This window comes from Protopterus annectens, chromosome 7.part0 (assembly GCF_019279795.1).
Source record: "Protopterus annectens isolate FY-2018-M chromosome 7.part0, PAN1.0, whole genome shotgun sequence".
Classification (NCBI taxonomy): domain Eukaryota; kingdom Metazoa; phylum Chordata; order Ceratodontiformes; family Protopteridae; genus Protopterus; species Protopterus annectens.
Genome location: NC_056739.1, coordinates 1,727,915,540 through 1,727,931,603, shown reverse-complemented (window position 1 = coordinate 1,727,931,603; position 16,064 = coordinate 1,727,915,540). Strand labels below are relative to the sequence as shown.

The 16,064-nt window shown below is 37.9% G+C and overlaps 1 protein-coding gene across 2 annotated transcripts in view; it reads right to left on the bottom strand.

The window, feature by feature from the left end:
- Positions 1-16,064, bottom strand: part of FES (FES proto-oncogene, tyrosine kinase) — a 1,834,337-nt gene that overhangs the window by 1,243,229 nt on the left and 575,044 nt on the right. For both annotated transcript variants that reach the window (XM_044078263.1, XM_044078264.1), the window contains exon 3: positions 7,766-8,062. In XM_044078263.1, coding sequence (XP_043934198.1) covers positions 7,766-7,990 — 225 coding nt within the window. In that variant the 5' untranslated portion in view covers positions 7,991-8,062. The remainder of the gene's footprint in view (positions 1-7,765; positions 8,063-16,064) is intronic.

Sequence of the window (16,064 nt, the reverse complement as noted above, 5' to 3'; positions counted from 1 at the left end):
TGGGACTGTTAGGCGGTCAGTATAAGGAACTTAATAACATATCTTGCAGCAGCTATCAGGAAGTGCACATCCGTCAGCAAATATACTCTTTGGCATTTTTGGAATATTCCAGCCAAAAGCCTAGCCTCAGAATTGAATTTTGCAGTCACTGCAGGTGTGCAAGGCCCCTACAAGTAAGTCTGTGGTACAGAGAAGTGCAGTACTCCAGGCAAAATAATGCCGGAATGTGATTCACCACCTCTAACCACTGGACATAATCAGCTGCCTGAATGAGGCAATATTCCTGAGATGGAAGTCAAATGTTTTGACAGGGTCTATATTAGAACATCGAACATTTAACAGTTCGAACCACTAAAGGTCGACCTTTAGTGATCGAACTGTTAAAATATTGAATGTTCGTTAAAAAAAAAAAAATAAAAACAAACAAAAAGAAACTAAAGAGTGTAGGCAGGGGGGCAAGCACCCTTGTACCCACCATACCCCCTGCTACTTAAATATACCAACTCCGAGACTGCACTACATTGCAGTAAACGGAAATCTCTCCTTATGGAGATTTCCGTTTACCCGCTTAATGTTCTGCACTTTCGCTATTCTCGGGTCGACAATGTCAGATTTGACATTGTCAGCTTTCGAGAATTTAATATAGACCCGTTTTGACATTGTTGAAATTTGTCCAACTATGACCCAACCAGTTATTAAAAATCACTTCCAGACCATAAACATACAAAACAAATTCTAGTTTGTTCCTCCCATATGTAATAAATGAGAAAGAAAGAAAAAAAAATATGTGATAGATTGATAGACTATGACATCAACTAACATTGACAAAGTCTTAGCTGGATTGATTTTTATTAAACATTGTACCATTTGATGAAGGTGGAATTCCATGCGATCTTTGAATAGTGGTAAAGCTTTGCTCATATTCCTGAATACAGGAGAGATAAACCTGAACATCATTAGCAAAAGATTGATAATGAATTCCTTTATCTTTTAAGACCTCCATTAGCAATGTCATACATACCGCAAAAAGGAGAGATGCTAAATAATCTGAGCCCTATAGGAGGCCAATCTTCAAGTAAAGATCATTACAGGAACGATCTCCGAAGACTTCCCAAACACTCAGTAATGGTGACAGTCAATTCATAATAATATCTCAAGATGCTTAAGTAAGATGCCAAAGTTTACAATATCAAATACCACTGAAAAATCAAGGACTAAGACTGAATGAAACTGCTGAACTCTTGTCACCAGCAGGTCAGTTATATCTTGTATAAGGGCTGTATCAGTGTGCACACAGTTTTATATGCAAAACTTTGCAAAGCACTTTCACTTGCAATTAGGTGTTTTAATTACTAATACATATAAACTTTACACAACAGTCTATACACACTACTGTCCCACGACAAAAGCCATGCGTCTGTATACACTACTGTCCCAAGACAAAAGCAATGCGTCTGTATACACTACTGTCACATGACAAAAGCAATGAGTCTGTATACACTACTGTCCCACGACAAAAGCAATGCAGGCATAATGAAGTTTTTACTTCGCCTGTGGATGTGCCTTGCAAGGAAAATCGGCAACATCGCAAAAAAAATCATTATCAGTTTTTTGCTTAGGTCTGAAACCAGACAAACACTGGTCAAACAGGACAACATATGTTAAGCATGGCTGTAGCATGACTATATGACTATATCTTTGCATACATTGCCTTTTTATGACCTTACCTATTAATAGGGATTAGACATAGGAAGCTATTTTCAGCATGTACACATCAAGTATTATTTACCTGAGGAATGGAATATATTAAAGCCTCTTTTATTGATGATGAACAACATCCATCCTCAGCAAAGAATGAACAAGCTAGAAAACAGACAGTACTGATGAATCAAGGTCAGATTTGACAAGACTAATAGGATCACAGTTTGCCTGCAGTGTACTGGTTGCAAAGATGAGGCCACATTCACAATCTCATTAAAGATGATATAACAAAAATCAGCCCAGAAAAAGCCCAATTTATTGGCAGCAGATTTGGTATAATGTACCACAGTCAGATCATGGAGGGAGGGCTCTTTAATCTTGGTAACATTATCCACAAAATGCACACAGCTTACTCACAATGAAAGGATGAAAAACCTACATGAACAGTGATGCAAGCTGGGCCATACAGCCCATCACTCAAAACAGTCCACTGGGATGGTATAGTACAGCAAAGATCCCTACAGATTTATTTTATTTATTTATTTTATTTTACATTTGTTGACCGGGCTAGTCTAACTGGATATATGTCCAGTTTCAGTAGAGGCCCGGGGAGAAAAGCTCCAAACTAACCACAGTAATAACAAAGGTTAAAGATTACAATAAAAATAAACAAAACAAAAACAGTAAGTAACCAGGTAGTAGTTTACAATAAAATAGTAAATAGCAGTTATTTCAAATACATTGTATTGTACATAAAATGTTAAAGAACAGAATTTAGGACATGATCTGCAAAGGAAGTAAATACTTAAAATGTTACAGCAGTTTTACAGTTCACTCTTTCATTCATGCTAAACAACATTGTCTAGTTTGAAAGTAGAAACTAGGAAGTATTAGAACAGAGGAGAAATTTTAGTCAGGGTTACTGCAAGGGCATAACCAGTGTGTTCTAAGGAATAATTTGAGTTTTTGTTTGATGAGGGGTAGGGAAGGAAGTAATATAAGTTTACGAGGTAGAAGGTTCCAGTTTTGCCAGCTGTGTTTGAAAAGAGAGAGTCACCTGCCATGTTGCTGGACTTGTTTATGCTAACTAATAGTTTATTTGACGAGCGTAAGGTATTGAGATTTTTATAGGGGATTATGAGGTTAGAGAGTATTGGAGTTTTGTTTGGTTCATTAAGGACCTTATGGGCAATGGTAAGTTGGTTAAATTGAAGCTGATTCTGTAGTTTAAGCCAACCAAGTTGTTTTAGGTTGTGACAGTGATGGGTTCTGAAGGGGTTTCCAGTGGCAAATCGGGCAGTGTTATTATAGGAGCTAGCTAGTTTGAGCAGGTTGTTTTTAGTTAGGTTTGTGTAAATTGGTGAGGCATAGAGCAGTATAGAGATTAGAAGTGAGTGGGCAATAGTGGTTCTAGTTGTAGAAGTAAGGAAGGGTCTAATCCTATATAGGGAGCCCATTCTTCTATTAACTTTTTTTATAGTGTTGTTAATGTGAGAGTCGAAGTTAAGGTTGTTATCTGTTGTAATTCCAAGGAGTTTGGTGTTGGAGTCAGGAGAAATGAAGGTACCATTATTAGAGATGAATGAAAAGTCTAATGGTGTGGACTTACGGGTAGGAGTAAAGAGTAGGAGATTTGTTTTTTTTGCGATTCAAGAGGAGACAACACTTTAAAAACCATGACTCTACTGTGCTAAACACCTTCTGAGTTATGGATTGTAGTTCAGAAGAAGAGTTGGCTGTGCAAATAAGTGTAGAATCCTCTGCATATTGTATACAAGTGTATGAGATTCACCTCACATATTTATGTTGCATATGCTGACTAAGTTCTGCACTACTTGTGTTTGACTCACCATCCCGGTCACCACATCATATGGAGTTCAGTGTCAAACCAAGACTCGTGTTAAGTGATAGATGCAGCAGGCACACAAATGGTGGTGATAGTATTCCGTTCACCAGGCACTGCTGTGTTGCAGACTGCAACTAGTGAATTCAGATCATCAGCAATAACATGTTCTAGAATACGGTCAATTACAGGATGCAAAGTCTCAAGGCCTCACTATCAATACTTCACAAGTCTCTGCAATGGATGTAGCCAGTCTAAAAGAAGGCCCAATCTAAAGTGTATCAGGTAATGATTCAAACAAGAGATGTGCTTCTCCATCAAGCTACTAGTCTCAGTCTTAGACCCAGCATGAAGACTAACACTAATGACTGACCAAACCTATGGATAGTAAAAGTGAAACTTTAAAGGGCTGCAAAGTTACACTAACAGTTTATTTTTCCTGTCTTTGACACAGGCATTAAGGTCCCTCAAGATCAGCCATCCAGAGTATTCATGCACAAAGTCAAAAAGGAGATCAGAGAACTAATACAGAAATGTCTCTAGGTAAACAGGTGGCTGCAACACCACGAGAAATCTGCAATACAGTCGTACTCATTGGACACAGTCAAAGAAAAATCAGTCCAGGGTGATACTTAAAAAAGGCTCAAAAGGCTTAAAACTTCCAAAGTTTACCTGAGACAATTCTAACAATAATGAACTACAAATGGATATGCCATTCCTGCTAACCACCTTGCCTAGGGCTGTGAATGAAAAAAAAAAGACCCAAATGAACGGATGCAGCTAAATGAGGTCCATGGTTGTCATCCAACCAAGCATCTATGATATTCTGCCAGGCTGACTGTGTGAAGCAAGTCAGTTACTATATCTGGTTTGTTCTAAATTGACCTGGCATTAAAAAGACCAGCCACCATAAGGAACCTGGGGGTGGCTAGGGCTAGGTCCACTTAAAGGTCAGAAACAGTAACCTGATTCCTGAGGTATTGCCAGAAGGCAGGGAAACCCCCTGTCTAAGTTGTAGTTCACATTCACACAATGTTTGGTGATCCTTTTAACTTCTAAAGTGCAAGTAACAAACACCTCCCAGTTCCTGCTTTATGTTTCCTAAAACCCACTTTCCTACACTTCAAGAAGCCCATGTGATTGACAAGTAAAGAGTGAAACAGGAGGGCAGCAAACAGGAGGTCTCTGGTACAGAAGAATCTCATATTAAGTAATAAACCTAGAAATGAAAGCCATACAAGTAGTGGTATGATAGCAGTAGGTAATGAGAAATGAGAAAATTACCAGAGCGCAGGGTGATACTTAAAAAAGGCCCAAAAGTAGTTTGCAAACAACATGACTCTGAACACTATGTCTAAACAGTTTATCAAATGACAATACAACAAAAATGTCACAATTAAAGGTAATGAAGGAAGAAATAATCATCAATAGCTTCACATACTTTAAATAACTAAAAAAAATGACAATTCTGCAATATTAAGGCAAAAAAAGCACTTCTTTGTGACAAATCCTCACAATTGCAGATGTTATGAGTAGGGTTCCCATACGTCTGGGTTTCCCCGGAAACGTCCTCTTTTTGGGCTCTTGTCCAGGTGATTTTTTGAAAATTCTGTGATTTGTAAAAACCTGGACAAATCGCAGAATTTTCAAAAAACAGACGTCCCTATTTCAACAGGATTGTCCCGGGATTGGACTGCCGATCCCGAGTCCCACACTGCCAGTTACAGTCCCGGCAAAACAGCCTCTGCTTTGTTTTTTTTTTTTTTTTGTTTTTTGTTTTTGATTGGTCTATATATACCGGTATACCAGCCAATCCAAAAATTGCAAAACGGAGCCTAGTGTGAAAGACCTTTTGTCCCGACCCAGCCAGTCAAAAATCTGGCAACCCTAAGAGGACGAAAAAATATATGCTGGTATAATACCAGCACATATGTTTTCGTCCTCTTTTTTGTATAACCAGATATGGTAACCCTAGTTATGAGCAACTGCGAACCTCGCAGGATGAACGTAGGTGGATAGGTAGGTATGTTATAACAGAAATACGAAAATGGACATATAATAAATCCAGGTTTTGATCAAATTTTCTGGGTAAATTTTGACTCAATGTATCTCTCTCTCTCACACAGACACACACACACACACACACACACACACACACACACACACACACACACACACACACATACACACACACACACACACACACACTCACACACACACACACACATATATACATACGCTTCCACTTCATATCATCGAATTATCATTTCACTGAATTGCAAACCATCGAGACCAAATCGTCGAAAACCCATTTAATCGAAAACTCATTTAATCGAATCTCAAATCATTGAAAACTATGAAGCAACTACAAATAACATTCCACAATGTTTTTACTACGTTTATGCAGGGGGGCAAGCACCCCTGCACCCCCCAAGTGGGGGGCTCCACCCCCCACACCCCCCGTAATTAAATATACCAACTCCAAGGTCGCACTACAGTGGGGTTAGGAAATTACCTTTTGTGGCGACCCCTAACCGGGAAAAGCCGAAAGACACAAACAATATACACATATACATATGTATATAAATAGATATATATATATATATATATATATATATATATATATATATATATGTGTGTGTGTGTGTGTGTATATATATAAAAAATGAGATCACAAAAAATAATTTCAAAACTTTTCAGCTTTAATCTGACCTATAACCTGTACAATTCAGTCGAAAAACAAACAAATCTGTTAGGGGAAAAAACATAAAAAATAAAAAACGTACAATAAGCTGGTTGCATAAGTGTGCACATCCTTAAACTAATACTTTGTTGAAGCACCTTTTGATTTGCTGTATATTTTTTCTCTTTTCTCAACTGTCATATAACTGTGGAGATAATATATTTAATTAGTGGGGAGGTGCCGGGGGTTTGCCCCTACAAAAAAGTTTTTGCAAGTATGTTTGCTTTAATGAAATTTTCTATGAAATGCACTTGTGCATAAACAGTGATTCACTGTGTATGTTTTTTTCTGTTTTTTCTGTTTCTGAAAACTCAAACAACAAAAAGAAAGAAAATACAAAAATCTACCTTTTTTATGTTTTTGCAAGGGGGGGAGCAAGCCCCCCACATCCCCTGCAAATTATATATACCAACCTTGAGATCACACTACAGTGAGAAAAGGGTAAATTTCCCGATCCCCCCTGTACCTCTGTCTCTATTCAAAAGCTTCAAGTTTTCAAAAAACTTGATCATATGGTCTCGACCATATGGAGTTCAAGTTTCTGAAAACTGGATCAACTGATAGGGACCCCCACACACACATATATATTAGATATAGAAATAGATATAGATAGGTGGGTAAAGTGCCTTCTAGTGTTCATCAATTCTGGCAGCTAGAGAGTTGAAGTGCAAAGGTTGTGTGATGGGAGGAACTGACAAACTTTTCCAAAATGGAAGAGACCATGCCCCTTCCTGAAAAAGGAAGAGCTATTAAGAGAGAGAGAGAGATAGACAGACAGGCAGACATCTTATAGGGGGCTGTTCAAAAGGCAACAACCGCTGTCAGCCACTGTTGTTAAAGGAGAGACATTTGCCTCTCAAACAGGAGGAGTATTTGTAAACTATGCTTGCTACACAATCAGAACTGTAAGGCTTTTTTTTCTTGCTGAACAGTTAATCCTGTTTTTATGTTATTGCTATTCCTCACTGTAAATAAAACTACATGCATCTTATAGACTGGGGTCATATCATACAATATATATATAAATAAACACACGCGCACACACACACACACACACACACACACACACACACACACACACACACACACACACACACACAAACACACACACACACTTGTTTATATTTGTTGACTCAGTGTAAAATGAGTTCTGCTTCTTCGATTTTTTTACACTGAGAAGCATAATTCAAAAATGCTAAACCAGACAAAAATGTATTTCTTGCAGAAAATAATCAATCCCTACACAAACGCCCTAAACCCTACTTACTTACAGACTTCACAGTTGTAAAATGGTTGGATAAATGAAAAAGCCCACTTTGGCCCACTGCTGGACTTCACAATATACGTAAATACAGTTTTAAAAATGTAATTAAAAAAACGTCATTGAAAAGTAATTCACAAAAACTACACTAATCATAATGTAGGACAGCCACATGCTCACAAGCATGCAAACTATTACCATGAAAACTATTCCTTACCTTACTGAGCTGACTGATGTGATCCATGCCTCCAGTTTGTGGTGTCCCTTCCTGCTTCTCAGCAAGTGTCACCATCTGGTGGAGCAATGTTGAGTACTCCCTGTCAGTCTTTGAGCGCTGCACTATCCACTTCTTTATTACTTCCATGAGTCGCAACTCCGAATCCTGCAGCCGGAGAAGAGCAGCATGGCTCTGTGCACACCTGAGATTATCACTAAAACCCATTCCTCTCCAGACAGGGGACTAGGATCTGACTGCCCCTCGTATTTTCACAGTTAGCTGATACGCTTGAACAACCTAAAAAAGATAAGTATTAAAAAAATAAGGGTACATAAACTTTTCTTTTCATCGTAATCTCCAAAGATCATCATTATCTCTAGCACTTATTACAGTGGTGAATTCTATTATTTATTTCCCTTTGCATAATTAATTGAAGGTTACTACTGGCTTTCCTTACAACCTCATGCCCAAGGCTTGTTGACATATTTCATAACTGTAAAAAATATTAGATAGCAGTACAAATGGCAGAGATGCATGACTTCTGAAACTACATGCTACACTGCTATCATTCCCACCTATTTTATATACTAACTCCTAAAACATTTAAACATTCATTGGTATGGTTAACCAGAGTATATTAAATCAGAAGTACTTTTTTTTTCATTTGTGCTCTTTCTGACTTTCTGTTATGCCACAAACATGGTTCTACTATAGAACACCAAACAGCAAATCTTTGTGCACCAGAAATGCCAAACAAATAATGTCCAAAACACAGAAGGGTGAAAAAGTTAACTTTGTATGTGTTTTCTAGAGGAACCCACCCCTCCATCCTCCAGATGTGGATGGCAGGCCCCCCATTCCCTCCAGACTTATATATATATATATATATATATATATATATATATATATATATTTATATATGTATACACATATCAACTCCCAGGTTGCACCAGGTTGAAGAAAGGAGAAATCTCCCAAAAGAACTGAATCGCTGTCAGCACTCATTTAGAACTTGCACCAGCAATGATTTCTTATGGAAAACAGTGACTGGTATTATGTTTCTTGGGGTCTTTTTCTTCATGCAACTGATGGTGGAGGAATTTCACCTCAGGCACCTGTAGATATACCTGCAAACATGTGTGAGTCCATACCTGAATGACATAACAGTTCACATTTCCATGGATGTCTAGCTTGGGATGGACCAATAATTCTTCACAATGTGACTTCAGAATAACACTATTGACACTGCACTCCATGTAATACTGTATGCCTATGCTTATGAAGAGCTCTCTGTGTTTCTGATGCAACTTAACATGCACTGGTTCAGGGATTATTAAACTGAACAGATGCCCACATCAGTAACATTCCATTAGCTACCATTTTTATAAACCAGTGGAGGACAGTAAGGTGACACAAGTCACTGAGTTTGAGCAGAAAAGTTATGCATGGCCATTTAGAAGTATGCATGTGAGGCTTTATTACCAATGTGCAAGGATTTCCAAAATGTAACTTCATAAAATGCATAAATGAAATGCGCCAACTTAAAATCACAATCTGAAAAGCAAGACCACTAACGGGTACACTATTTATTAAGTAAGAACATAAGATCAGAGACCAATTCTAACAGGCTATAACAGAGTACCATGCTGGGTTTATTAAATTCATTAACATAAATCCTGGAATGCCTTACAGCCATTATTATTATAAGAGATGGGTTTGCATTTTATTTCTGAATTCTAATCCTATACTTGTGTCCTTTTGATAAGCAACAAGCAGTGATATAAAGCAATTCCTGTCCTAGATGTCTAGGGCCTTAACTAAAATGCCTAGATGAGTCACAAGAAAGGTTGCAGTTTATTTTTTCCCATCAGTGTGACTTATTTTTCATTTCTATAACTTCAGTATGACATCTAGATCTTTTAAATGTTGTATTGCCTATAAATATTTTATAGAAAATGTCAACACAAGATAAACTGTGAGAGAGTATGAGGCTGCCCATCCCATAATCTAGACTTATTTTGAAGGAAACAAGGGCTTGGCATGTAGTATTGTTAGGAATGAGAAAGTCTCACTGCTTACAAAGACATTGATGCCTTAGATGTCTATTGACTGGCAGAGCTGCCATCATCAAAGAAGAATCATTCACTACCAATAATCATACTTTTTCTCAAAAGGGACTAAAGCACACACACCCTATTTTATGTATGGGTCGTAACCTCCTACCTTTTGCTCATGGCTATACATCTGGATTTCCAAAAAATGAATCACAAACTCCACGACAGACACAACTCATGAAAAGTGTCATTTTCTGGGCTACTGTAGTTTTGAGACATGTTGTTCTGTACTACATATGGTAGTTTTTGAACTGTGGGGTACAACTGACCCATTCTGTATGCTTCTATTTTTAGCTTACCACTATACTATTAATGCCTTTATATTATCTTATTTTATTAAACTAATTGCACAAAGTCTTTATACTATTGTACTTTATTAACATATCTGCATAGTCTTTGTTTTTTAATCAGTTATAATTTTCTAAGTGTCTTATTTGTGTTTCCTACATGTTTTTTCCCCTCTGCATGCCAGTTATCAAGTCTCTTCCTATCAGTGAAGTCCATGTGCTTCCCCCTGTCTTGGGTATTCACCACTGAGGTCAAGAGTGGGTCAGGGGGAAGCAATCATATATGCAACTTTAGCAGTAGTTTTTGCCTTCACCAGCTCCGACAATGACAGCATACTATGGTATAGCCTAACCCCCTCCTCTGGGCAGCAGATATATCCTCTCTGTGCAAGTGCACACACTTGTATAACCACCATTAAGGCTAAGATGTTCACAGCTTCATAGATGAACACCTATCTCTGGACTGTCCTTTGAATCACCACCCCTTCTCCAAAGGATTGTGGCACTGGATGGTCCCAAACCACCTCCCCCTAGGAAAAGCATGCCCATCCCCCTAACATCAGCTTCAGCAGACTCCCAACACACTAATCAAACTTGGGTTACCTGGGCCATAGCCACTCTACGTCAATGAAGCTGGCACTCTAAGTTTATTTTTTTCCACTAAACTTCGCTTTCTCTCTCTGTCTTGTGTGTGTGTGTGTGTGTGTGTGTGTGTGTGTGTGTGTGTGTGTGTGTGTGTGAGAAACATCATAAGAATTAAATCAGTCTTGTTCCTAAATAAATCATCCTTCCTAGATGCTATCAATAAAATCTATGGTACAATAAATAGCATACTTATGAAAACAGACATGGATACTAGTTTTAGAGACCCAAATAAGTAATTCACGATACAGTTCATGAGTGTGTACTAGGCCAACGGCCCTGGAGCCTTTGCAAGCCTAGCCCATAGAAGTGCCCTGACATCATGCCACTGTTAGCTCCTGGTGGCTCTATCAAGTAGAGCCACTGGAGTGATCCCCGGGGTGAACTTTCTATTTCCCATCCACTCATCAAGATTTCCCTTGAAAAGGGCAAGTGAGGTGTTCTGCTTGACATATATGGGAAGTCTATTCCAGAGCATGAGCAGTCTCTGGGTTATGAACCTGTCCCTCCAACATGTTTTGTTGATTGTGGTAATGAGGTTGAGGTCCTTGGAGCGTGCTAGCAAGTTCTATGACAATATTAACTTTTACATTCATTAACACATACTAGTAAGACACAAATACACAGGTAAATTAAAAAAAAAAACTTTGGTGAACTGAAAAAAAAAAAAACAAGTTATGCAACAGAACAGAGGCACTATTTGGCTTTCCAAAATTCCCCAAGTTAAAAAAATGTCTAGATCAAACAGGATGCAGAAATTGCTTATTTCTGTTATCAAATCCTCAAGGTGTAACCAAGAGTGCAGTTTTTACTTAATAGCTGAGTGGAATAACAAAGTATTATTTAAGTACAATACAAAACAGAGGAGAAAATTTATGTCTGCAACATGTCATCAGTAGACAACTTGGTTACAAAGCCACAGGACATAGCAATGTGCTTGTATACAAATGCTGCACAAACCTCTCAATAAGCAAATACATATGTCAAGAGTGCCACAGGGAGAAGGGGGTAATGTTGTTTGTGTAACTGCATACATGATAAGTCTTGACAAATGTAAAACTAAACACTCAAGTTTCATTGGACTAGACAGTTTACCCAATAGTTTCCTGCATGGAATGAAGGAAATCCCAGCTAAATCTTTGTCAGTCATGTTAAATGGAATGCTAACATATTGGATACATCCCTGACCTATGGCAACTAGCTTTAGTGCTACCAGTTCACAAACTGGGGGAAGGGGTGGGGTCGCATCAGAGCTAAATAATTCTGGACCCAACAGTGACCAGTACTCTGTGTAAATTTATGGAAGTGGTAATAATGGGGCTTATCCAAAACACACAGGGGACCTTCTTCTGTTACTTATGAAACAGGGTGGGTTTATTAAAGATATATCTTGCCTTTTGAAACTTGTGGCATTCTCTAAAAAGATAATAGCAGCACTTGATGAAGGACTGGTAGTGCCTACTGCTTATTCTAACCTTGTTAAGGTATTCATCACTACTCCACATAAAGGGCTAACTGACAAACTGAAAGCATTAAATATTAATTCATACATCATTTAGTGGATAAAATACCAGTTAAGCAACAAGACACAACAAGGGAGGTTACCTGACTATCCCAGCAGGATTTACCAGTGGCGTACTACAGGGCTCTATACAATGCTAACATCATTTTCATCAATTCTTTTCAGAAATAAAAGTGGGAACCGGCTAACGGATAACCAGATATGCTGTTGACTGCATACTGAGTAGCAAAACGACTTTCAATAAAAGATGCCAAAGTTCTTCAAGAAGGCTTAGAGAACTACATAACTGATGCATTAGTGACACTGATTAACGGCTATAGTGTGAAGAGAATACATACTATAAAGGACACTGCTTTGTTACATAACGCACAGATTACAGGGAATGATAACATTGTTCATTACAAAAACATTCAGTCTACAGAAGATGGCATCATTTATTCCAACAGGGAATGCAGAAAACATGAGACAAGGGACAGGCTCAAAGGAAGAAATCAAAACCTGAAGAACATTACTGCTTGCTGCAAGAAACATGAAGAGAAAGACAGAAAGTGACAACATGGCTAAAGCTGTGGAAGTATAAAGACAGCTGGAAGACAATTGTATGGTTGCAAATGAAATAAACAAAAACAGTGAGATTAATAAGACTAATGGTGATGAAGATCGTTCCTTAGTAAGAATTGATAGAGCAGACATTACTGAATTACAAGTGGAAGATTCTTCAGATCTGGTCAGAAGTAAATGGAGATTTGTTTATTAGAGAAATTGATACTTATATCTGCAGAACAGTATGTCTACAGTCTCTGTAAAGGCAAGACAAGTTTTGTGCAGGAATAACATCAATCAGTAAACACAACATCTCAACCAGAGTACCAACAAATTTACCACAAACTCCTCCAAGGTTAGTCCCATGTAAAGCTGCTCACATCCTGCTTCACTGGTCTAATCATTGGTTCCATGGACTGACTCAGATGTGTTGTGCTCTCTTTTGACTCCGAAGTAGCCTTTCCTGCACATATAATAAAATTCCATACATACCCTCCGGTACTGGTCTCATCTGTTTTGTCACACAGCTTGTGTGTCTTTTATTTCAAGACGTTTTAATAGTATGTTTTGACTCCAAGCCTGCCTTTGTATTAGAGTACTGACTTGTCTACAGAAATGTACCCACCTGGTGTGTAGACTGTGGCCATTTCTTGAGAAAGTATATGATTGGATTCATTTATATTTTTCGTTCTGATGGGTGGCTGCATGGAATGTTCATGATTGCTTAAATGAAGAAATGGCAGTATTTGGAGGAAGTACTCTCTACTAATAGGATGATGAAAGTTAAGTAATAGAACAGTGAATTAGTGGACAAATATGCCAGGTACTTTGGTTTCTTAGCTATCCCATTTAAAAGTATTATATGCAGAAATACAAACAATTCTGAAGGGGACAGTGATACCCAAGATATGTAGGATGTGTTTTAATTGCTCTGAATCTGTGCTGCATATCGTCAGTTTCAGCACATATTAGTGACATGAAGTCTTTACTGTCATTGAGGTCGTTCTTACAAAACGTTTCCAGAAACATTCCACTTGTGGTGGACAATCTGATGGTTTGATGTTAAACTGACACCTGTCAGTGAACACAAAGAGCGATGCCTAGTTGTCAGCCTCGTATGACCTAAAGGTCTGCACGACTTTACTGTTATAGGATTAGACATACTTATGCAAGGACACTGGCACCATAGCTGAGCTATCCCTGCTCTAAAATTCCAATGTCTCTTTTGTCACCTGTATTTTTCATACTTTGAGGAGTTGCAGCAAATACTGTCCCTCAGATCTGAAACAAGAGGGAACCTGCATGATCGTTTACCTGTCTTACCCAAGACTTCACTTACTTGTGATCATTACATGTATCAGATAGCATACTCAGTGACTCACTAGATGTATTTTCAAAAGAGCCACTGTCTGTAAGTATCTTCTCCAGAGCATGAAGGAGTCATTTACTTTTCTTAAGATATTTTAGACTTGCCACACTATGCCTGAAGATAATGAGTTCACCTTCACAAGTCGTCTGCATTATACATTAAGTGATTATGTTACCTGATAAAAGCACAAAAGAAAAACAATAAAATATGTTTCCTCACTGACATAAACACCATTTATTTTCAACTGTTTCTCAGAGATTAATCAAATGGCAGCAATATGCAGAATATATACAGTAATAAGGACACTGGTTTTCCGGAACATTACTAAAACATGCATGTTTGGACCTGTAGTCCTCACTAAGAAAAATGACAAATCTGGAGTTTTATATGCTAAATCATTATTTTTGGTTAATTGTTGAATGGTATGTATTAAAATAAGCTTTATTTCTCACTGACAAATAATACTATATATTCCCACTGTCAATAACAAAATATATGGGGATCTGCTGCAGTGTTTGTTCCAAGTTCCATTATCATTTTTCTCTGCAGAATTTCATGTATCAACAAAAGCCTCTTTTCCAGGCAAAAATAACACAAAATTACATAGCAGCAGTAATGTGCCCACCACCATGTTTTCATGCAGAGAAGTTATTACACGATTTTTAACTGGAATTTTATATATCAAAAAATGCCCCCTCACTTTCCCACTTATGACCATTATAAGCTCATACTACTACTATAATAATAATAATAATAATATCATATGTCACAATATTATCAGTAAGTATACTGTTTCTAGAATATGTTTTTCTCTATGAAATTCCCTTTGATCAATACAACCCCCCACTATGTTCCACTTACAAATAACAGAAATTCACCCACTAACTGCAAAGTTTGTCTTCCACAGTGTTATCAGGGAGTGTAATACTGGTAAGACATTTTCCCTTTTTTTAATTTCTCACAATTGTTTGGGTTTCTAATACCGTGATGGTAAATAGACCCCATTCCTAAGTCAAAGTACAATTAAAGTTCATGAAATTAGTATTGTTTCACTCTTTGATGTCAGCCAAAAGTGCTCATTGCAGCACCCGCAATGTTCCCAGTAATGACTTCTTCTGCAATCCATATGGAGTTACCTGCATTGGTAGCATATCTAAATATGATTGTAGACTCTTTTTTATAAGACCCATTGCTCCTAGTACTACTGGAACTATCGGGGTATCTTTCTTCCACATTGCTCTTGTTTCTCACTGCAAATCCTGATATTTTATGACTTTGTGTCTCTCTGTATGCAGGACACTGTAGTCACTGGGTGTGGGGATTTCAATGATCAGTGCTAAGGTTTTCTAGCATCTATCTTTTGAACTATTGGTAATGGATGATCCCATGTGATGCAGACTTCATCATTTTCTATGATGCTTTATGGCTCATATTTCCAGTGTTTTTCAGCCACTTCAATACAATAATGTTTGCACAATCCCCAGTGCAGCAGTCTCACTACATTATTATGCCTTTCAGTATACAGGCCTTCTGCCATTATTAGTATGTTGCAACCAGCAACAAGGTCTGCAACTGTTTCCAATTCGGTTTTACAAAACCTACATTTGTCTGTTTCTTCCACATGTTCAATGGACTTTGTAAACCAACATGTACATAGCCCACTATCTTGGGGCCCCGATATTAACCTTTCATATCTTGGTTTAAATTCACCTCTCCTTAACCATTCCTGCAATCGCGTACTTGCAACTATATTTATGCTTTTTCCACATTTCTTGACTTCTCATCTGGTCCTTCACCTTGTATTCTTGCTTTTGTTTTTTGG